The sequence below is a fragment of the Pseudopipra pipra genome, chromosome 16 (assembly GCF_036250125.1).
Source record: "Pseudopipra pipra isolate bDixPip1 chromosome 16, bDixPip1.hap1, whole genome shotgun sequence".
Lineage (NCBI taxonomy): Eukaryota > Metazoa > Chordata > Aves > Passeriformes > Pipridae > Pseudopipra > Pseudopipra pipra.
The window spans coordinates 12,212,948-12,236,274 of record NC_087564.1 but is presented as its reverse complement, the minus strand read 5'-3'; the positions used below and the strand labels follow the sequence as shown (position 1 = coordinate 12,236,274).

The following is a 23,327-nucleotide window of genomic DNA, read 5'->3' as shown; positions in this document are numbered from 1 at the left end:
TTGGGGGACTTTTGATTTTTGTGGCTGTCTGAAGGGTGAGAGGGTGTTGGGAGGAGCAGTGGCTGCTTCAGCACACGCCGACTTCCTGCCAGGCTGTATTTTTAGCAGCGTCAACCCCTGATAACCCAGAGATTCAAGCGAAACTGTGAAGTAAGTAAGTGTGCCTCGAAAAGGAAAAAAAAAAAAGGTGCTGGGGATGTAGGCAGGTGGGGGAAGGTGGGGAGGAGGGGATGGCACAGGTGGAAGCTGGTACCAGTGGCACAAACAAGACTGGTTTGGGGTGGGGGAAAGATCTTATGATATTGCTATAGCACAGGAAAGCTGAGGCTTGTTACTGGCAGGTGGATATTCAGTGTTGGCTGAAACTGTGGTGAGCAGGATGAAGGGAGGGCTGGGAGAGAAGGGGGTCTTTGCCCCCCTGCAGCCCCCAACCTTCCCACGCACACGCCTGCCGGCCGGCTGTTAACAACACCCTGCTAACAACCGGCTCTCACCTCATCCCCGCCGCCTCCGCTCCCACCCCTGAGCCTGGGAAAAAACAGCCCTGAGGTGACAAGCCCTATCCAAGCCTTTTGGGAAGGGGAAGGAGGAGAGGACCCTCACACCCTGCGATGCAAATGGCCAGCAGATCCCTGTACCCGTGGGAAAAGAGGGATGATAGGCGCAATCCCTCCTCGGTGCCTCCCTGAGAGCTTGGGCAGAGGTGACAACATCCGCGGGGGATCAAGGGGTGTTCAGAGCAGCTCATCCATAAAGAGACGCCAGAGCCCAGGACCAGGTGACTGTGGTCAGCAAAAAAGCCACTTTATTGGTGACCGCTCCCACGGGAACCCCGTGGCAGCAATCGGGTTCAGGTCCCTGAGAACACACTGTCCATGCTGGTTCCCCTTCCCACAGCTATTGCTTTAAACACATCCTAGTTACAAAAAGCACAGAGTGACATTCCAGATACTGGAACATATAAATTAAGGTAAGTGATAGTTACAAGACATCGCAAATTTTTTTTTTCTTTCTTTCTTTCTTAAACAGATTATCAAAGGTTGGGGATTTTTCTTTTTCTGATCCACAGAAAATGTATAAAAAGCATTTTAAATCTACATATTTCTCAATGTGGTTTTTTTTCCTTAAAAAAAAAGGCACAGTAAAAAAAATACTGGCACAATAACATATTTACAACACACCCATTATGGGCTATTTTCACTCAGCTTCAGGTTGGAAACGTTCAGCTCTGGCTCAGCCCAGAGACAGAGGGCTGGTGGTGGCAGGCAAGGCAGCTCTCAGAAGATGTGGGGTCCCTCTCCCTCCCTGGATAAATCCCTTTCCATCAGGGACAGCATAAGAGCCAGGGTGGGAAACACTGCCTGCCCATGGCAGGAGCTTGGCTGGCCAGATGCCTCCTGGGTGCTCCGGCCACCCTAGCAACACCCACAGCCAGGTCAGTGCTGGAGGATGCTCTGGCCCCACAGTGGGGCAGTGGACACCCACAGAGCCCCTGGCTGGACTTTGAGGGGCTCCTCTGCAGAGGTGCAGGGCTGCCTGTGAGCAGGCAGGGAGGCGGCACTGGAGGGAGACCCTGCACAAACACGATGCCCACGCCACTCTGGCAGCTCCAGAAAAGCCCTCCTCCCACCCCTGTATTTATAGAAAGTCTTTACATGAGTCTATAAATAGTGCACAGATCAGTGCTGCCGGTAACAGTTCAGCCATACAGGGGGAGCTCCAGGAAACGGAGCTAATGCCAACGCCAGCTCCCAGCCCACCCCGTCTCCCTCCAGTGCGGCCATCGAGCACCCAGCAGCTTTGCAGCACCCTGGAGCAGCCACTGCCATGGCCAGAGGATTCCCCTGCCTGCCTCTGCCTGCCTGCCAAGCCAGGGAGAAAAAACTCACAGGGATCCCTCATCCGAATTGGGAGCCAGAGCTTTGCTGCTGAGATTTTGGGACTGGGAGAGAGGATGGGGTGGATGAGGGATTATGGGAGTGGGGTGGAGGGTAGATGAAAAGAGGGGAAGAACACACCAAAAAACTTGACATTTGAAAGGAAAAAAAAAAATGAAGGAGAAGCAAGCCCAGGGCGGGCAAGGCCCCGCGCTGTGGTCGCTCCCCACGCATGGCGTGGGGCCCGCCAGCCGCGGGTGCCCAACAGTTTAAGTGCTCAGGACCCGTCCCTGTCCACCATCCCGGCCGGATCAGGCGGCGGGCACGGGCAGCCGGGCAGGCAGGGCAGGGGACAAGGGGCCGCACAGCAGCCTTCAGTACACACACACTGTGCAATACCACAGCAACGACGTCCGTCCGTCCGTCCGCCTGGCGGCGAGGCCAGACTGACACACCCGCACGCAGGTCCCGCACGCCCGTCGGATACCGGGGAAATTCGGGACGAGGTTGGAGGGGACACGCGCCTCCTAGTAAACCATGTTGGTGGGGCACCACGGCGTGTCGGGGTACAGCAGGCAGTGCACGGAGCGAAACCTGCAGAGGAGAGGAGCAATGCTGAGCATGGGACAGTGGCAGCCCCGCAGCACCCCAGCCTGGGGGGGACGGGGTCCCCCGTTCTCACCTGGATGGGTCCTCCTCGACAGAGAAGGCTCCCTTCATGTGGATGGAGTTGCGCTTGTTTTCAAACATGCCATAGCTTAGTGTCACCTGGGAGGCAAGCACAGGGGGGTCAAGTGGCCGACGTGGCCATAAGGATCAAGCAGGGGCATGGAGGGCTGCAAGATTCACCCCACTTCCCAAAGCCTCCAGTCACACTCTGCATCACCCCACAGGGATGGGCCGATGGGGCTTTTCCCCTCTGCTGATGTTTTGGTTGCATGTCAATCAATATCTTAGCCGCGATGCCCAATTTTTAGGTGACAACTTGGGGTACCTGTTTGTGGATCTCCGACTTGGGCACCTGGTGGAGGTTCTCCAGGTGTGAGTGGAAAAGGTTGCTCCGGATGAGCTTCACGCCCAGCACGGACTCGATGATGTAGCCGATGGTGCAGTCATCGGGCAGGCGGATCTTCTCCGCGGTGCTCATGAAGTGACCCCCGCTGCGGGGAGACAGAGAGGGGCTGCAGAGGAGCAAATCCCAGGGGATGTGGGCACCCTGCAGGGTCTGGGCTTGGCCAGTGGGTGCCCAGCTCTGATTAAAAGTCAATTTGGGGGAACTGAGGCCCTTCCCAGCTTGTTTCCAAGCCCCCTGCAGACAACCTCAGCAAGGCAAAGAGTAAGGTGAGGGGACGTGGTTCAACGTCCAACTAGAAAGATATCGCTTCTCTGTGCCCTGCTTGGGCCCAAGATGAGTCCCCACGGGAGGGCAACACCAAAGCTCTTACCTGGCCCAAGGGCTCATCTTCAGCGCCAGCCCCCGGCTGATACAGAACCCCGCTCCACCTGTGGCAAACCAGAAATGCACAGGGTGCTGCAAGAGATGGGAGACAACAGCAGTGAGACCTCCTTCTCCACCCAGCCCAAATTAAGCCAGAATCAACTTCTCTCCCCACCCTCACCATCTTGTTCTCGCTGATCCTCTCTGTAGCCTGGATGGGCCGGTCCAGGCTGGGCTTCCCAATGTAGATGTCCTGTGTGTGGGGGTAGCTGGAGAGCAACTTGACCAGCATCCGCACGTTCACATAGTTGTCATCGTCCACATGGCAGAACCACCTGCAGGGACAGCAGTGTCACACTGGCCCGGGGCAGCTCCACAGACCCCACACTGAAATAAGGCCCCAAAAATACAAATGGTCTCTGCTTGCACCATCCCTTCCCCTCAGCCCCGCCATCCTCCACGGCAGCCCTGGACACCACTTACTTTCTGCCCGACTCAATGAACTTGTCGTACTCCACAGCCATCTTGCAGGACAGGGCCTGGCGGCTGTGGGCAGCCGAGCAGTTGGTGTTGATGACGTTTCCTGCGTGAAGAGACGGGGGTCAAAGCCCGGCATCGCAGCATCCCATACCCCCCCACATGCTCAGATAGTGACACTTCACCATGTCCCAGGTGTGCCAGGGGGACGGAAACTCAGGGATGATCCTGATGCTCAAAGACCTCCATGCCACACTGTTTTGGGCAATTGATGAATTTTTAGGGAACGTCTTTTGTGTCCACGTGAGATAAGGGAAGGGGTGATCAAGGGATGCAGATGCAGTGGATGTAACTGATGCACCACAGTTCGGCCCTATCCCATGTTCTAGGAGTGATGCCATCCTACATCGCCTTGCCCATCCCAGAGCCATGCACCAGCCACCCTGGTGAGGGTGTGCCTGTGAGGGGGTGGCTGTAAGCCAGCTTCTCCAGGACATGACAGCAAAAATCCTGCCCTATTTTGCTTGCCTGGCTCAAAGGCATTCACTTCCCAGCCTGAAAAGGAGTAATTTGCATGGGGAGAACAGATCAGGCTGACCCCAGCCTGGAGAATGACTGCCAGGGAAATGCTCCCATGAAACCCTGTCTGTATTGCCCATCAATCCCAGGTCATCCCAGGGACAAAGCAGTGCAAAGGCACCCCACCCTGTTAGCGTGCTCCTCAGCAGCATCATGCAGGAGACAGGCTGGGCTGACTGGGAAGGAAACCTGCCCCCAGGTGGGGCTCCCGGGCAGAGGGTGCTTTAAGCATAATCAGTGAAAAGAACTGCCTCCTTCTCAGTCCAGATCTCTGTGGTGAGGGCTTTTCCAGAGTTCCCAGGACAAGCTCCATGCCAGCCAAGCAGGGCTCTTCAGGGGACCTGGCCATGTCACACACACAAAGGGACAAGCGCCACAGACTCACGTGCTTGCTTCTTCAGCTCCTCATCCTCCCCGTCTGTGAAGATGAAGGTCTGAAAGAGAAGACAAGGCACCTCTGAGGACCAAGGGGCTGAGACCACGTGGCTTTGGATGCAACACAGTGCCCCTGGGCAGCACCTGGGATCAGTCCCTCCAGGATGCTGGTGGTGACTTCTTCCCCCTCGCCAAAACCCAAACCAGCACCTGGGAGCCGGGTATCCCCATAACACACTCAGCTTTAGACTAAGAAGGCTGCCAAGCCCCCCTGGGATGCAAACCCCAGCCCACACACCGAGCATCCCCATCCTCTTGCCTCTCCCACGGGGCAGCAGCTGGCAGGGAGGTTTCGGGTGCTCGGGGCTGTCCCGAGTGAGATGGGGTGTGTGCAGGGCAGCAGGTGCAGAGCGCGGCTCGATCTGAGCAGGGATTTCAGACTTTGGCCAGTGCCTGTGGCCGGGGATGCCAAAGCAGCCGCCCAGCCAGGTGTGTTTGCCTGTGGCGCCGGCTGCCAACTGCGTCCCCACCTGTGTCAACAGCACATGGCTGTCCCTGGCCACTTGCACAATACCCCCACGACTCCTCTCTGCTCCCCGTGTTCCCCCCCAGGGTGGCTGAGATGGTGCCTGCAGGTGCCTCTCGCCAGCCCCAAGGAGTGGACAGTCCCTCACTGCCCATCCCAGCACGGCCCCAAGTTCCAGGCAGCATCCTGCCTCCTCCCCGGGCTCCTGAGCTATCCGCCAGGCTGCACTCCTCTATTTACACAGCTAATTCCTGGCATATGCTGCCCGGGAACGAGGACTGGGGGGGCTGCTGCTGGCCTGGGATTTGGGGAAGGGCGAGAAGCAAGAAGAGAGAGTAGGGGGTGGGAAAGGCATCGCCATCAATCAGTGGGCAGCAAACAAAGCTGGAGGAGAGAAACCACAACCAGCTGCCAAGCGCTATTAAAAACCAGACGTGCACAAAAGGGCAAAGGAAGAAAGACAAAAGGGCTTGGGGGGGGAGGCAGGAGGCGGCAGAGGGGGGACGATGGAGCCCGAGCGCTGGGGATGATGAATTACAAGTGAGCTGGAAATTGGGTGCCACCCCACAGCCGGCCCCGGGAACGCGCTGGGGTTTTGTGGCTTATTGGAGGAGGTGGGTACAATAGTGGGGTTGACTTTACTCAGCGGAGGAGAGTTAAGCGGGCAGCGGTCATTAGCATACAGCTGCGCTGGTTAACCCGGCCCTGTTTGCTCAGGTCCCCAGCCGGGGCTGGTGGGGAGAGCCTGGATCTGCAAGAAGGCTCAATGGGAGGGGACGGGGCTACAAGTGACCTTTGGGGCTTGAAAAGGAGAAAAGAAAATGGAAAAAAAAAAAAAAGGATGGAGGAGGTGGGAAGGCAAGTTCTCACAAATGCAGAGCCTGCCGTGCAGCCTGGCTTTTGGGGAGGGACAGAGGTCAGGAAGGCCTTGAGCAAAGGGGAGGGGGAATCGTTGATGAGGAGGGGACAGCTGGGGGATGGGGACCTCAGCCCATCAGCTGCGGGGCCAAGGATGCCCGTGGTTGTTGTGGCTCCATGGACATATCACTGCTTGGTGGGAGAGGGTCAGTGGTGTGTGTAGAGGAGGGGGATGTCACCCCCAACCAATGCAGGGTACAGCACCTTTCTGCTGGTCCCCATGTCTCCCAGGTGCTTGGCGTGTGGTTCAGGTAGCTGAACCAGGTATGAGCTGAACCAGGGCAGCAGGAGACCATCCAAGGATGCCCAAGACAAGCTCATCACACTTGCCCCGGCACCCCACCCCAGGTTTCCACCTCACCAGAGGAGGACAAGGGACACAGAGCCTCTGTACAGGCGAGACAGAAAATGTTTGCTTGATTAGCTCAGAAACACGGTCCAGCAACTGCCTTCAGCTGCTCCAAAAATAACCCCACAACTAATCCTCCGGCTCAACCGCTATAAATAGACCACAGGGACAATTGTTTATTACTTGCCTGCACCAAAAGGCTTCATCCTACCAAGGCATCTCCCCCACCCTCTCACCAGATACATCCCTGCAATATTCCTGGTGTGGGTGGACCAGGTGGCAACTTGGGAACCAGGACAAGGGCACACAGCTCCAAGTCACCCCCTGTGGGCACCTACTGGGGCCTCACAGGTTTCCCACAACCCTCCCAGCCCCACCATGATATTCAATCAAAACTAAAAAAATTAAAGGCTTTATTTCTTTAATTATTTTGTCTGCATTTCTTGGAGGGGAGCTGCACCCTTTCTGCATGGCCCCTTGCCCGGGGCTGCAGGGGCAAGGAGCACAGGTGACAGCCAAGCCTGGGGAGGGACAGGCCAGGAAATGAGGAGAACAAAAGAACCTCAAAAAACATGAATCCACCTTTGGCATCTCCAATGTGGGATGCTGGACATGACAGCAGCATTCAGTTTACAGTGGTACAAATCAGTGGGACACTGCAGCCAACATCCTTGAGCTGTCATCTACCAACCAGCTATCTCCAGACCCAACATCAGCAGAGCCAGCCCCCACTCTCCTCCCAGGCAGAAGTACCCCAAGCCCTTACACCCACCCCTCTCCCACTTGGCCCCTGTCCCACCCGTGGCACTGAGGGGTGCCAGGACCTCTTGGACCCCCCCGCAGTAACTTTTCCTGCAGGGTGCAGGAGAGGAAGGGCCCGCTGCACCCCCCTCAGCCCCTGCAGGAAACCTCATTGTTCTCAGAACTGCAGCTTCAAGAAACACAGGATGCCAAATCCCTCCCGAACAATAGCTGCCACCACTCCACACAGCCCCGCACAATGTACGGCCCCTGCGGACGGGACTGAGCGGCACCCGGGGTCCCCATGGCCAGAATGGGGTCAGCCCCCCCCCAGTCTACCAGGAGCCAGGCAGCCGCCAGCAGCCCCCCGCCTCCTCCTCACCTTTGGGGAGGACTCCTTTCTTTTTTTTTTTTTTTTGCCCTCCCCTTCATTTCTCCTTTCAGGGTGACTCATTTCCCCTCCACCGCCAGAGCTCGTGGGTTGCTCATGGCTGGGTGCTGCACAAGGTGTCCCATCAGCTGGGGCCACCCCAGGGCCACCCTGCCCCTCTCTGAGCTGCCTGGCTGAGTGGTTTGGTGACTTCCTGGGGTGACAGGGTGACACACACTCGGTGGCTTCCCGGGGTGACACACACTCAACACATCCTGTGCCTGCTGCCACCACACCAGCACACTGCCGAAAAGGGGAACCTCAGCCGGGCAGGCACCTCGTGACCCCACAGTGCACAAATCCTGACCCTGCGCCACATTTCACTTCCCCTTGCTGGGAAAGGATGGAGCACTCCAGCACACACCTACACAGCACACAGAGGGGGCTGCACTCCCCTTCACGGACACCCCACTTGGGTGCAGGGGAAAGGAGGCAGTGAAGAAGTGCTGGAGGTAGAGCTCGGTCTCCAGCTGGGCAAGGGGCTCCCGAGGAGGTGAGGATGCTGCTGGAGCAGGTCCTTGCCCAGCTTTGTGTTCCCCACAGCAAATGCTTTCCTTTTCCCTCCAGCCTGCAGAGGTTAGGAGGGAAAATCCCCACTCCTCTTCAGCGGGTTGGCAGCAGTGTGATGGCAGTGTCCCCATGATGGCAGCGTCCCCATGATGGCAGCGTCCCCCCTTCTGTGGCTGTGCCTTTCCCCAGGACTGGTGGGGTAGTCTGTGCTGGCACAGGATCCCAGGGCTGGGACCTGCAGAGGCGGGAAAGGGGCTTGCAAGGCCGCAGGCCCTTCCTCCCCCAGCTCCTTTCGGCAAGAGGAAGAATCCTCCACTGTAATTTTAAATGCTATAATTTTTTAATAACCTCCTCAAAAACAATGAGCTCATTGTGTGGCGAGGGTCCTCCACCCTCCCGCCTGGTGCTCCACGCGCCACTCACCGGCTCCAGGGCTTTTATGGACAAGGACAGCAGCATCGTTTGGGACAGGCAATTAAGGGGGCCCACACCCCTAAAAGCCACACAGGCTGCCCGAGGGGACAGCAGGGAGGGAACCTCACAAATGAGCTGAGTTCAACAGTGCTCAGCAGGCCCTGGCACACAGCCCAGCTGCACTGTGGAGCTGGTTTGGGATGAGCAGCCCCCTGGTCTCAGCTACTCTGGTGGGAGTCCAAGTGGGACATGCACGCCGGCACACTCCACGGCCACCCCAAGGGTGGGGACCCTGGCCAAGGTGCTAGAGAAATTTGGGAGCCGCCATCAGAGGAGTGCGCTCTCTGGAAGGCAAACCCATTCCCTTTGCCCCGAGAGCAGGAATTTTTCAAAGCCTGCAATTACCGTGCCGAGGAGCGGGAGGCAGCCAGCGGATCCCACGCTGGCGGGACGGCGGCCCAGGCTGGAGCCCTCGTGGGCTCCACGGCGTGTGCCGAGCTGCCCGGCTGCCTCCAGGGTGCCCCAGGGACAGGGGAGACCTGGGCACCTTCCAGGAGTTGCATGGCTGCCCCTGAGGTGCCCCAGGGGCCGGGGGACACCCAGCCACCTTTGGAGTACCCCAGAGGCAGGAGATGCATCTTATGCAACTCTGCCACTGCAAATCAGCTGACTCAGCAGGAAAGCAGTGGGTTTGGACTTGCTCCTGTCCAGGATTTCTGCTTAATGGCCATTTTCCTCCCCCCTTCTCTTTTATTTCAAGTGCAAATCTTCTCCAACCTCCACTCCGGCATCCTAAGGATACTGAGACAGCTGGGAACTCTCCCCAAAGCAAGGAGGGGAAAACCCATAACTCTCCTCCCAAAAGCAGCTTGTCCAGCCTCGATTGTGCAACCCAAGGAGCAGATTTAGAAGGGAATAGGGATCTGCCCTCCCTGTGCAGAGAGGCAGGAAGGAGAAGGGGGTGCCCTTTGCAGTGTCTTGGAGGGGACAGAGGGCAGGAAACAGGGACCATTGTGGGCAGAACAAAGAGCAGCCAAGGAAGGACACAATAGCTGTTCCCTCTATCTGCCAGGGTCCAGCCAGGAGCTACCTGCTGGATTTAACCCCTTCCTACCAGTGTCTGCATCCCTTCTGCCTGGCTAATGAACAGCCAGAGGGAGGTTGGTGTTTGATGTGAGAGGAGGATCAGGGGAAGGAGAGATACAGCATCAGACACGGGGGATTCTCAACCCTTGGGTAGGAACTTCCCCGTGTTGTCGAGGCAGTGCATGTGCCTGAGCCGTTAGTGAAACCAGAGCAAGAGAGGGGCAGGACACCAGAGCGAGAGAGGGGCAGGACGAGCAGAAACAGGCCTGACTCAGACCAAGAGAGACATTTGAGCAGTGGCAGTGCCCTGCTGTCACCAAACCACCCTCCTGGGACAGAAAACGGGTGAGGCAAGGAAGAGATACAGGAAAGCAAGGGAGAGGAGCCCCATGGAGCCAATCCTGCACTCTGCAGGCAAAGAAATCCTCAACTTGAAGCCAAGTTTTGGGAAGCTCAGGGTGCCTCAGCTTCCCAGAGGCAGCATCTGGGTCATAGTGGGAAGAGCGGAGCCAGCGGGTTCATCCCCTCTGCTTCCATGTGTCCCCCCCAGCCCTCGCTTTGCTCCGCAGGAGTTTGCACCGCCTCCAGCTCTCTCTCGGCAGCTCCTTGTCCTCAAGTGCTGTACAAGAGCCGTCACTCAGCGGCTTGGCTTGTCAGGCGGGCACCTCGCCGGGATGCGGCCCCCCTGGCTTCATGGCCCTCATCTCTAGGCAACCTGACCTGGACACGGCCGGCTCCGGCTCCCTCGTTCCCATGGAAAGTGCCACACAAGAGGCTGCGAAGCCTTTTCTCCGCGCCAGGAGAAAAGGGGCTTTGTTAGCTTGCCCAGGGGGACAGCGTGAGAGCCGAGCCTTGGGGCTCTGGGAATCCAAACGGACAAACGGAGCACAAAAAAAAAAAAGAAAACCTAGAAGAAAGCCGTAGCTCACAAGAGGGAGGAGAAAAAAAAAAAGAGCAGCCATTCCCAGGATCATCTGTAGGTGCTCAAAGAGCGTTTCCTCCCAACCAAAACTCACTACCCCCTCACAGTGACAGCAGAGCATAAAAGAGGTTTCCATTAAATAAGTGGACCAAAGAGAGATGGCACATCCACTGCCAAGCCAAGGAAACCTGAGCAAAAAAAAAAAAAAAAAAAAAAAAAGAAGAATAAGGAACAAGATTCACAGGGGGGAAAAAAAAGATAATTCTTGGGGTAAGCTGCAGGAGCCAAGATCCCACAGAGTCCGGCAGACTTGGGTGAGGAAGGTTGATTCTTCCCCTGTCGCCTCTCCCCCCCCCCCTCAGCCACTCCAGATTTCCAAGTAAAACAGTTTGCAAGGAAGAAACTCAATTCCAGGTCAGGAGGAAACACGTGAAGACAGTAGGATGGAAAGGTTAGGACCAGACATAACTTTCTTGGGAAGCTGTCTAAGGATAGAAAAAGTGTCTTAAAAGCAGATGGCAAGGCACATTTCCTAAGGAAACAGCTTTTTTTTTTCCTTTTCAATTTTGCTTCAGTACTTGAAGGACAGATTAAGGGACTGCCAGGGCTCTGGGCAGGACATAGTAAGGTCAGGAACCAGACTAGCTAGAACTGCCCTGGTGTGGATGAGCCACCACAGACCCAAAAGAGCCTCTAGCCACTCCAGTCCTGCCCAGTTCCTTGCAAGGGGACCAACAGCCTCGGCACATCCCAACACTCTCCCAGTCTGGCCTGCTGAACTGGGTGTCCTTTGGGCAGCCCAACTACAGGCACTTCATAGGACTCTGCCAAACCTCATCGCAGGGACTCAACCCTGACTGAGGCACCCATGGGCTGGGCTGCACCCCACACTGTGCCTCATTTTCACCAGTGGAAAACAACTCAGGTAGGCTCTGCAATGGCAAGTGCTCAACGAGAAGGACTCCAGAGCAGAATTTTGGAGGGGTGCTGAGTGTGAAGAGCCCAGGTTGGGCTCTCTCCATCACTCCCCTGTTCCAAACTCACCCTTCAACACTGCATTTCACCCTCCCAAAAACACATCAGGCTCTAGAACAGCCCAGCCAGCCTCGAAATACCGCCTGGCTCAGCGATACGGGGGAAATGGGAAGGGGAGGAGGCATTTGGTATTTTACAGCAACCCGCGGTCCCGAACGAAGGGTCGGGACCGCGGCGGACACGCGTGGGCTACAGACCGGCCCGAGCCACTCCATCCCGGCCAGCGGTGGGGACCGTCCCCGTCTCCATCTCCATCCCTCTCCTCATCCCTTACCATGTCGCGATTGCGGGAGATCCAGGTGTCGAGCAGCAGCTCCAGCCGCGCCTTGTGAAACTTCTTGGTGGTCTTGACAGCGATGAAGACATCGCGGGGGGAGATGTCCTCGGCCGGCGGCCTCGGGGGGCTCGGTGGGGCCGCGGGCAGCTCCCGCCGCGCTCGGCTCAGCCGCCCGAAGTAGTCGGCGAAGCTGCGGAGCCCGGGGGGCCCCTGTGCCGCCGGGGGGGCCACGGCCGCAGCCGCCCCCAGGCTCTGCAGCGCCCGCTGCGCCCCGCCGGCCTCCCCCCGGGTCAGCCCCGGCCTCCCCGGCGGCTCCACCATGAGCACCAGGAGGCAGGTGAACATGGAGCCCACGAGGGACAGGAGCAGCTTCCTCCCGCAGCTCTTCAGCATCCTTCTCTCCGCTCGCTCCTCACCTCTCCGCTCCTCCTCGCCGCCGCCGCCGCCACCGCCGGCCCCCGCCGCGCCGCCGCCTTTAAACCGCCCCCGCCCCGCCCGGGGAGGGACGGACCCGGGGCCGCCCCACGCGGGGCGTGAGCACCGCCCGGCCCTGCCCGCGGACCGCCCGCGCCCCTCCGACCCCCGCGGCCTCCCCGCCGGCGTCTACCCGCGTCCCACCGCCTCCGGCCCCGTCCTGCCCGGCCCCGGCCCCTGCCCTGCGCATCTCCGTGCCCGCGGCCGGGAGCGCACGGCTGGGTGCGGGCAGAGTGCCGGAGCCTCCTTCTCCTCCTCGTCCCTTCCCCTTGATGCTCGGGGCTGGGGACACGCTGGTCCCCTGCAGCCCCCAGCAGGCCGGGAGCATCGCTCACCGCTCCATCGGCAGCAACGGGCGCGTTCCCCATCCCGCCCGTCCCGAGCTGTTTTCCCAAAGCCCTGCACCGAGATTTTCTCGCAGCCCTGTCCAGGAGGTTTCAGAAAGATGACCAGCCTGACCACACTCCGGGCAGTTTCCCACCAATCTCTTCCAAGGCCAAGCATAACTGAAAAAACGCCACACCAAATCCCCAGAAAACCACAGCACTCCTCTCACTTCCACTGATCTCAAGTCTGATGGGTAAATCTGGGAATGGGAAGCTGGGAGGGGCTGTTTCTATCGCTGCCCAGGGAGACCTGGAGATGCTCCCAGACCTGACTAACCACATGGCAGGAACAGCACCGTGCTTTGGAGCTGATGAATGACCCCAGAGTGCTGGGATATCCAAAAATAAATGCTACATAGATGCCAAGCAGTCACCCCCCCTTCTCCCTCCCAAGTGATCATCATGGCTTGTTAAATGAAACACTATTGTTCCAGCCAGATAGTGGGAGAAATGGTGGATGAAAGAGAAAACTGGGTTGAAATCTGGTCCTGGATGTGCCACCAACCTTATATTTTACTGACGTCGAATCTCAAGGCCCCTTTCCCCCCATACCCTCTGCCTCTGCAAGCAGTGAGCTCTTGGGGTTTTCTTTCCCAGGGAGTATGCTGCTACAGGGAGGCGGATTTGGGTTTGGGCCTGTGCTGCAATGTAATGCCATAATCAGGGGCTGCTGCATTTTTGGGCAGGGACCTTGTCCAACTTGCATTTTTCCTGATGTCACGTGCTCCATTCATCTCTGGCACTGGATAAACAATACCATAATACCAGGCAGGACGAAGCAGGGAAGCTGCTTCCTCAGGCAAGCCCCAGCATTTGCCTTCTCTTGATTTTAGACTATGCATTCTCCAGGTCAGCCCTTGAACCATGGTCCCAGGCTAGAAATGCTCAGGGAGGCTGTGGGGTTTGGTTTCACAGGGCATTGCCCATGCCTGGAGAGAGACCTGGGCTGCCAAAGAAGCCTCCCATAATAAAAGAAAAAAAAAAAGGCAGTTAGACCGTACAAACACAGGAACCTAATCCCACACTCCCCACTTCCCGCTATTGCTGTGGAGCCCAGCCTTCCAGCCTCAATTTGCTTTTTTTTGGGCGCCCTTTGTCTCCAACCCGATGGCACAGCAACCGCTGCTCGAGAGGCAGCTGAAAAGCCTGAACGGCAAAACCCTGAATGAAGAAAGACTCCCTTTCTCCAGGAGCCAAAAGGGGAGGAAAGGCACTTTTCCCCCGACCAGCTGCTCTCCCGCTCCCGCAGCCCCGGCACTGGCTGGGGACACGCGCTGTGGCCAGATGTTGGGGTCCCGGCCGGCGCCGCGGGGCAAGTGACAATACGGGCTCTGTGTGCCGGCGGCCCCGAGCGATGCAGAGGGGTTTGACGAGCCGCTGTGCTGCCACCAGCACAAGGGCTTTCCCGGCCTCCCGGCACTGCCTGTAACCCCCTTCCCGGGTCTGCCTCTCGGCTCCGCCCGGCTGTGCAGGGTCAGTGAGCCAGGGCGGCGAGGGGAAGCTGTTCTATGGGTGGGATTGTCCCGCCACAAGACTCCTCTGGGATTGTCCAGCCACTGGCCGCATCCCTACAGGCTTTCTTTTCAGGTGCCTGGCCTCATAGATGTGCCCAGTGAGGCACTGTCCCCTTGGGGAAATGGTGATGTGGTGAGTGGTCACTGCTTACTCCCTCGGTGGGCACAGGGTGGTACCTGAGGGGCAGGGAGCAGCAGAGGATGGTCTCAGGAACAGCTGGTGCCCAGTTTGTTGGCATTCAAACACTCTTGGGTACAAAAAGCCTAACCCCAACAGGGGTGGCTCCAGCAAATAAATTTGAGTGCCCCATAAATAAAAGGGCCAGGGGAGAGGAATGCTGTCATGGCTGCTCTGCAAGAGGGATGCCAAGGCTGGACTGGGAGAGGCATCTCACTTCCTCTCCCAAAAAGGATCCCATTTCGGGCACAGTCCATAACTCACCCATCTGAGATGCCACAGGGTGAGGCCCGCTATGGCTGCAGGGTGATGTGTGCTCTCCACTATTCCTGACTCCACAGGGATGGTTCCAAGCCAGAACACACTGCCCAAGTCCGTCAAATCTCAGGGATATGCTCACTCCTACTTCAAATTAACTTCAGTGAAACCCCACACTGGTTTTGCACTGGAGCTGGCTGGATTTAGCCCTGCACCAGCCCGGGACTGGGGCTGCACGTGGGGCATCTCCCTTTCAGCCATACCACAGTATTAGGTCGGTTTAAATTGGTTTAAACTCTCCGCATCGCCCCTGCTCGCAGCCTGACCCCAGCACTCGATAGGTGGTCCCTAAGAGGCTCCCAGGTTCTCAGGGCTGCTAAAAATGGTTAATAAATCCCCAGTAATAAAGTGTTCAGGTCATCCGAGAGAAATGCCGCGCTCGAGCTGCAAAGCTGCATTGTCTACCCGCAACGATTTACGCGCTCCGTCGGACAGGGGTTAAAAGCTCTGTCAGGCGCCGACTTCGCCGCTGTCGTATTGTCGGGGGTATTTAACGGAGTTCGGCCCCGACGTGCGGCCGGGCGGCCACTGCTCCAACCCTCAGCTGAGATCTGTGAGGGAGACGCCGGAGGAGGGCAGCCCAGGAGATGGATCCTGCCCGTGGTCTGCTTCTAAAAACTCTCCTCCCTCCCCCCCCCCCCCCAGCCTCCGCTTTTTCTTTCTGGGATTTTCTGAGAACACAAAAGGGACTTTGCATCAATTACTGGTAGGAAAACGGCAGCGCCCCGCGGCAGAACTCTGCGCTCCCGGCCCGGGTTTGGTTAACTTCCCATTGTCTGATGGGCTCCACTATTCAGGGCCAGGGCAAGCGCTCAGTTTTTTCATCTACTGGTGTTCTTTTAACCACCTTCAGAACATAAAACCTTCCTGCCCGTGTAGCAGAGGGTCTGGCAGTGCCTTTGAGGTGGCTGCGAAGAGTAGAGCAGGTCAGCATCTCTCTGCCCAACACCCAAATCTCCTGTAATGGGTGCTCATGATGCATCTCCCCATGCTGAACTGTCTCCATTACCATCATCCCCCAATATGCTCCAGCAGTGGCACTACTCTATGCCAGGTCCTGCTGCAAGCCCCATCCACTCTCCGTGGCCTCAGACCCTACATTGCTTTTTCCCTCCACCTCGGGGGACTGCGGGTCCCCTCAGCGGGGTGGAGGGACACGATTCGATCCGTACAGGGCACTGTGAGATCCCACGGGGCCGGGGGGCTATACAAATGCAAAGCGTCATTATTTTGCCGGGGCTGAAGCAGAGGCCTGAGAAAGGTTGAGTGAGAGAGGCAGCGAGCAGGGAACAGCGGGGGATTTAGCTCCTGAAAAGGAGCCAGGGAAAAAAGCGGGCGAAGCGTTTCATTGTGCGCTGGGCAGAGGGGGTCACGAGCAAGTTAAACTGGTTAATGTATTGGAGCAGCTTCCTCCGAGCTGCTGGGAGCAAGCAAAGCCCTGCAACAAAAGGCCGAGGGAGCATTCTTGCGGGGAAAGTGGGCTCTCTTTAAAAGGATTTGATTTCTTTTCTGTCAGTTGAATGGAATTTGGTGGTGACTCCTCCAGGTCTAAGAATTTGGGGCTTTGGCGGTGGTGGTGGCGGGTGGGGACAGTCCCTGTCTCCCCCTCCCTGCTCCTGCATTTTTCTCCATCTCCAAGCCCACTGCCCCCAGATTACAGCCCCCGACGTTGCAGGGGGAGAGGAGCTGGGGGAACACAGGCGGCCCCGTAGATGCTCTGATCCTGAAAGAAAGCGAGGGGCACGGGGCCGTCCCTGCCCAGCCTGGTTTCTCATGCTCCCTATTCAGTCCAGGGGAGGGGAGTAGATGTGGAAAGAGGGGAGGCTGGTGGGGCGTCTGCCGCTGATTTAATGCCTATCAGTGCTTCACAGTCGAGGTGGATCTCAGGGGAGTTTCGGCAGTGTAAGGGGTGCAAGGGGAGCTTTCCACTTCTTCCTTTGGGGTATGAAATCATGATGTTAAAACCATGGAATGAAGGTAAAAACATGAGGGAAACTGAGCCCGAACTAGCAAAACCAGCTGGATATAACCCCACTTTCCTGCAGCCTGTGCATCTCTCTCCTTCCAACAGGAGCTCATGGGGCAGATGAAGACTGTCCTCCCAGACCTGGCTTTCCCACCCCAGAATCCCTGGGCTGGTGGGCAGGACGACCTCCTCTTCATGGGTACACCTGCTGGGCCATGGAGGGGGGGGGGCACTGCTGCCAAACAGGAATGTTGAGCTGGATGCCTGGGATGCTGGACTGGATGTGGCTGTCTCTGACTGCAGGTCTCTCATTTGGTGTTGACCCTGAGAGAAAACTAGGGAGCTTTAGAGCTGTCCTGGGCCGGAGACTTGCTCTCACACACTGCTTAGACTAACTGGCAGAGAGGACTTGGGGTGGTAAAAGACAGCAATTAATTAAGCAGAGTTTAAATGTCTTGTAACCCTGCATTGCATGAGTGATTGCAGAGCCAGAGCTTCAGCAGTGCTCAGTTAGTTGGACTGACAGACAGAGATGAGTGTGGCTTCTACTGACTGTTCATCTCACCTCAATTTCCCAAGAGGTGACGTTGGCAGAACCCCCATGGTCCCTGTCCCCTGGGCTGCTGCCTGTTTGGGGGACTCCCTTATGGGCTGTGCATGGAGTCTGTACGTGTCAGTCTGTATGTGTCTGTCTGTACAGGCCAGGCCAGAGCACAACAAGCGGAGGTCACACTTTGCTGCAGATGATGGACAGCCTGTCCCAAGCTCCTTCCAGAGGTGTGGTCAGCAGAGCTTGCAGCTCCTGGCCTTTAATTTTTGGCCTCTCATTCTTTCTGGCCCCAAATTTCTTCATGTTCCCATTGTGAGCTGTCCCTCTCCCCAATGCCTTTCTGAAGAGGAGCCAGAAGCTGATGTCAGGGGAAGCATTTAACGATTACCCCAAGCAGGAGGCAGGAATCAAATCTCATACTGGGTTGGACTAAACTGGACAAAGGCCCAGTGAACCCAATATCCAGTCTCCAGCAACAGCAGAACTGGAGTATAGGGAACAGCAACCAAAGGCAGGCAGGCAGGCTGCTCCCAGAGCTCATCCCAGCCAAACCCTGCACTGTGTTTGGCAGCCACTGCTGTGGGTCCTGTGCAAAGGGAGAGAAGGGAAGAACCAAGGAAAGCAGAAAGCAGGAGCACGTGAGGTCAGGCCCTGAAACACTGCACAGCAGCCCAGTTTAGGGTAGAGCCCAGCTGTGCCCAGCTGTGCCAGCAGCCACGAGAAAGAGCAGTGCTTGGACTTTCTGTGCTGGGGACAGCCCTGGTGCTGCATCAGAGGACTGAGACAAGCCCAGGGTTCCTTCTTGCCTCTGGGGCTCCTTTCCAGTCTTAATAATTCCCTAATTTTTCACCTGCCTTAATAATTGCCTAAATTTCCTTCTTTAAGGTCCATGTCTGATGCAGTGGTCAGTCTCCACTCCATGATGGGACATTGGCCACTCTTTTCCTGCCCACAGCTACCTACAAGTCCAGGTGTCCAGAACCTCCTGGGGAGAGAGAGATGTGGAGAGGATCAGGGATGCATTTTAACTCCCTGTGCAGACCTGAGTATCTCAGTGCCTGCAGCTGGCCCTGGACCAGTGATAGGTCCCACAGTTAACACTCACTGCATCTGAACCAGATCAAATACATGTCACCCTGGCCCTGCAACACTCCTGCCAAGGCTGTTTCAAAAAGTTGGTTGCCCCTGGGAAATTTGACTTCCCTCTGGGCCCCCACAGCTTCTTGGATTCTTCCTTGACCCTGGAGAGTCCCGATTAAGCTGCTGAGTGGTTTTTCAAAGGTAGAAGAGTGAGTCATTATTCACACACAGCTTCCCCCAACTTGCCTCGGTGTGTCCCAAAAGCCCCTTCCCCACTGCACCCCTGGGAAATTGTTTGTTCCACTCTCATTCCCCCTGCAAAAGGGATTAGAAGCAACAGTTCATTTTTCATGTGATGCTAGTTTAAATAGGAATTTCACTGCTCTGGCTTTGCCTGGTTTCCGGGAGCTGAAGCTGAGAGAGGATGGTATTAGTGCTCTGCGAGGCGGGAGGAGGAGGAGGGAGGTGGGAGCTGAAAGGGGGAAAGGCGGGGGGGGGGGGGGGGGGGGGGACGTGCGGGGGTGAAGATGGGATTAAAACATCCCATTAGAATTTCTGTTTCTGGAAAGCTCACAAAAATGTTGACATGTAGCATGACTAACATAGTGCAAATGTCAGCCCAGCTCTGCGAACCGGGGCCCTTGCTCTCCTCCCAACACAGTGGCCCCCTTTTAAGGCAAAAATATACAATGAGCCGCACAATGGCCGAATTCCAGAGAGCAGCGCTAATTGTTCCGCGCTCACGTAGGGCTAATTGCTTTGCTGAAACCATTCGTGCCTGGCCTGGATCCCACGTGTTTTTAACATTTAATTAGGACAGAAAAGCTGGGGCCAGGAAATGGGATGAGATAAAGACAGGCAGAGATGGAGGACAGGTCGGGTGCCCTAACCTGGAGAGGAGACGTGCTACGTGTGCTCTGATGGGTGAGGGAACAATCCCTGCTCCACACCAGCCTCCAGCAGGATTGAAGCTGTGCAGACACCCGGGATAGGAGCAGGAGACTGGGACGGCTGTTGAGGCTGGTGAGACCAGCTGTGAGGTGGAGAAATGCAGCCAGCAACAAATATTTGCAAGAAACACCTTCATCCAGCTGCTCATGAACACAACATGTGTGCGCAGCTCTTCACCTGGTGCTATAATTAGAAAATCTGTCCACTTGCAGACCATGTGCAAACCATGATCAGGACTCAGAGAGGGAAACAATAGATGGGCAGGAAATGCCTTTTGATGGCTGCTTATTGTCTTCCACCTTCTAGGGGAACTGGAAGTTTAACTATAGTCTTCCTCTTTCAGGTATTCCTGTAAAGCTTCATCCTCCGAGGATGCGCCTGGACCAGAGCATCGTCTGGCGCTGGGCTCCATTGTGCTCAGGAATGTGCATGTGTTTTTCCCCTTGAATAGCTCCTCTGAGACTGCAGCGACCCAGAAACACTGCAGGGCCCCAGCACCTCCCCTCTGAGGGAGAATGGTTTGCTAAGGGGTGCCACTGTCTTCTCCCCCAAGGAGCAGCACAGCATCTCTGCTGCCTCTCACCCCATCGCTGTGCTGCAGGTGATGTCCACCCCCATGCTGTAAACAGGGGTGGGTGCACAGGGTTTAATATTAACAATTCCTTTGCTTTCTCCCCATCCACCTTACAGAGCTCTGCTTGCTCTACAGCATCATCTGGGAAGCCTTCATCCATGCCATGCAGCTCCTTAGGCAGGGAAAGCCACTTAATATATTCTGGCTCTGTAGTACAGCATCTGGCTGGACCCTGATGGAGCTGATCTGTGACTCCTGGAGCCATGCATACAGCTGGGGATTCCTCCACTGCCCATCTACACATCTTCCTTTGGTGACAGCACCAGCAAGAAGCCACCAGTCTTCCCCTCTCACAAGCCTGTACCAGCCCTCATTCCCCCAACAGGTGCTTTTAGGGTCACTGCAATGCAATTTGCACTTGGCAAGTTTAATTGCTTGGTGGCCTCTGTGTCAGAACAGCTCTTGGCCTTATAAGCAGTATTATAAGCTGTACCCTGGTGGGTCTGGGCCCTCAGCACAATCATTTCAGATCAGTGTGAAAAGATTGTCACACAGTTCAAAGCACAAATCTCCAAGTGAACCTGGCTCCAGCCTCCACTGGCTGCAGAGCAGCCCCAGGAGCTCTGCTGCTGGGCTGTCACTCCTGTGTGGGCAGAGAAGGTGAGACATCTGTGGCTGGAAGTGTTTTCTTCCAGCTGCCCCACAGGTAAGGTATGTGCTTGGACTCCCCCTCCCAAAACTGAGGTGTCAGCTTTGCCCAAATGCAGATGAAGGAGGAATTTGCCACACAGAGCTCAACCATGAGCGGATAAGTAAACCACTAAAAGCAGGAAACCCAAACTTCAAAAATTCTCCAGAAAATCTGCAGTTCCCTGTCCCAGTATAAAAAGGATGATCTTCTCTTTGTGTTTCCATGAAAGCCATAAGAGCACACCCATACCCTGAGGACAAGGATGTGAACGAACACTGGAATTTACAACAGCAATTTATTCAGACGAAAGGCTGCAGGTGAAAAGCACTGATACTAAAACAAGAGAGAGAGAATTCTTCATAGATGCAAATGCAATAGTTGTAAGTCAATATTTGCTCTTTCAATATTGGCACATGCAGCAACGGTTTTCCAACATGAATAGGTTTCAGCACAGCTGCTCCAGGATCATGTTGTTTAGAAGCATTCAGATCCAATTCTTAAACTTCATTAAAATTGTGGTTTTTAAAAGCCTTTGGGGAGCTAAGAGTCTTTTATGTCCTTCTAGCCATTGAAATCCACCAGTGCCAAGGGGTGGCCTCATGGTAGCTAACCAAGAACAGATGATCCCTTTGGGAAGAGAATATTTAAAACCCTAAAACATAGACAAGCCAGAACAAATCCATGTGGCAATAAGAGAGTTGAGAACAATTCTCCTCAGATCACTCGGTCACAGACAAACCCTCAGATGATGTTTAGTCTGGGACTAACCTCCCACCACATGCCACCCCACCCATGCATGTTTCCAGCTCCATACATGTGCTGGAACATCACATCAGGATACCCAGCTCTGGTCTCTCAGTGAGTTCCTTTGAAGCTGCAGTCATGTGTGTATGAGCAGGGTGCCTGGAAAGCCCAGGTAACATTAGGACATGCTGGCCATGTGCACTGCAACCCAATGTCCCCATCCCAGTCCCCTGTGCCTTCCCACACACAGAGCCCAGTAGGAACTCCACAGCCAAGAGATGTGGAATGATGCTCACAGCACCCAGAGAGGTCAAAAGCCTTTCTTCAGAGCTGGTATTATTTACACAAAGGAGAGTAAAAATATTGAAATTTAATTCTCCTGTCTGGAAGAGGAGAAAATAATCCATTTTATCCCTGCACTGTGTGCTCTGGGAGCAGCTGTCCCAGTTTTTGAGGTACCCTGGGACTCATGGACAGACTGTGTTGCCTGTTATCCTGCTGTAACAAGACGAGCCAAGAAGCAAGCAAGTGTTCTGTAGGCTGGGAAACTGTGTTGGAGAACTGTGCAGTACCTCTGCATACCACTGGGAGAAAGTTTAGGCCAGTGATCATCATCAAAATCTGGGAGCAAAAATGAGGAAACTCCTTATTCCTGTTCCCCATGGCTCATTAAGGTTTCCATCAGGAAGGGTGGAGATGATGCATTTTGTACTCTTGGAAGGGACTCGACGTCCTCGGCAGACCGACTGCTCCTCTCGCTGCTGCAGAACAGCCACTGTCCTTTGTCCCCTCAGGGTCCCCTTTGTCCCCCATTCCCTGAGCTTGAAGGTCCCTGTCTAAGGATGTGGCCAAGAAAATTTCTTTTGGGTTTATTTCAAGTGTTGCCCAGTTAGGGAATTAACTGCAATCTCCATCTAGGAATAGCATCCTGCACAGGGGTTGCCCACTCAGTGGAGGAAGGACATAATTAAATAGTTACCCTGTTTTTTACAGTCAGAATGACATGACTTTTATTCTGGAATAAGCTGGTTGCTGGCTGCTCATCTGGAAGAGGGTGCAGGGAGCGTGCCAAGCCCACGGAGGGGATGCAGCCACCTGCCCCATAGGAAGTGGGCTGGGAGCCAGCACACACCGCTGGACAGGCACCCAGCAGCACGGCATCCTCCACTACCGACCTGGGCTGCAGTCAAACTGGCAGCTGAGAGGGAAGAGGAAACCATATTCTATCGTTATCTCTCACCTTGCTTCCCTTTCGTAATAACCCCATCCCTTTGCAGAACAGAAAAACACACTGGGGCTTTGCAGGGGCTGCTGGAGCAGTGGCCAGCGAGGGCTGGAGCTTCCCTCAGCAGGAGCCATGCACAGACAAGCTGTCATTTCCCCAGACTGGGTCAAATGCAGAAGAGAAGAGCTCAGGGAACAGCAAGAATTTGTGTCCAGCTCGATCCCAGCCTCTGCATGGTGGGATGCTGCTGCAGAGGGGTTTTCTTCAGGAGGCAGGACTGCACTCCTGCAGGTGCTCTGTCCCAAGCCTTGGGACCCCGCAATGCCACCTCATCACTTTTACCAGGATCCTGTACTATAAATGCCCAGGGGTATGAATCAGAAATGCGTGGAGAAAGACAGACTAAGCTCCCAAGATGGCTGTCGTTGTGCTCTCCCCTTGCACTGCACGACAGTCCCATCTCTTTTTGGTTTAAGCTGCTGAAGTCTCAGTCCCTGGTCTAACAGAGTGCCTGTGTCAGCTCTGCTCACCCTGACCCGCTCATGTGGCTCCTGTACTGGCTCTCAGGAGTGACAGAGGCCATTTCTCTGTTTTTCACATGAGCTGGTTTCACATTTGTTTTTCTTTCAAACTTGAGGCTTTGCAGATATTAAAATATAATCCAGGAAGAATTTGCTTTGTGAGGGAAGAGTGTGGGATCACGGAGGGGAGAGGGGTCAGTG

General features: G+C 55.8%; 1 protein-coding gene across 1 annotated transcript; it reads right to left on the bottom strand.

Annotated features, from left to right (window-relative positions):
* Positions 1–779: 779 nt before the first annotated feature.
* LFNG (LFNG O-fucosylpeptide 3-beta-N-acetylglucosaminyltransferase) lies at positions 780–12,445 on the bottom strand. Its single transcript, XM_064673169.1, has 8 exons — positions 11,952–12,445; positions 4,757–4,805; positions 3,799–3,898; positions 3,497–3,650; positions 3,323–3,408; positions 2,872–3,037; positions 2,560–2,645; positions 780–2,471 (listed from the first exon to the last, which is right to left on the bottom strand). Exons 1-8 carry the CDS (start codon positions 12,345–12,347, stop codon positions 2,405–2,407), a joined length of 1,104 nt encoding a protein of 367 aa, XP_064529239.1. The 5' UTR covers positions 12,348–12,445; the 3' UTR covers positions 780–2,404.
* Positions 12,446–23,327: the final 10,882 nt, after the last annotated feature.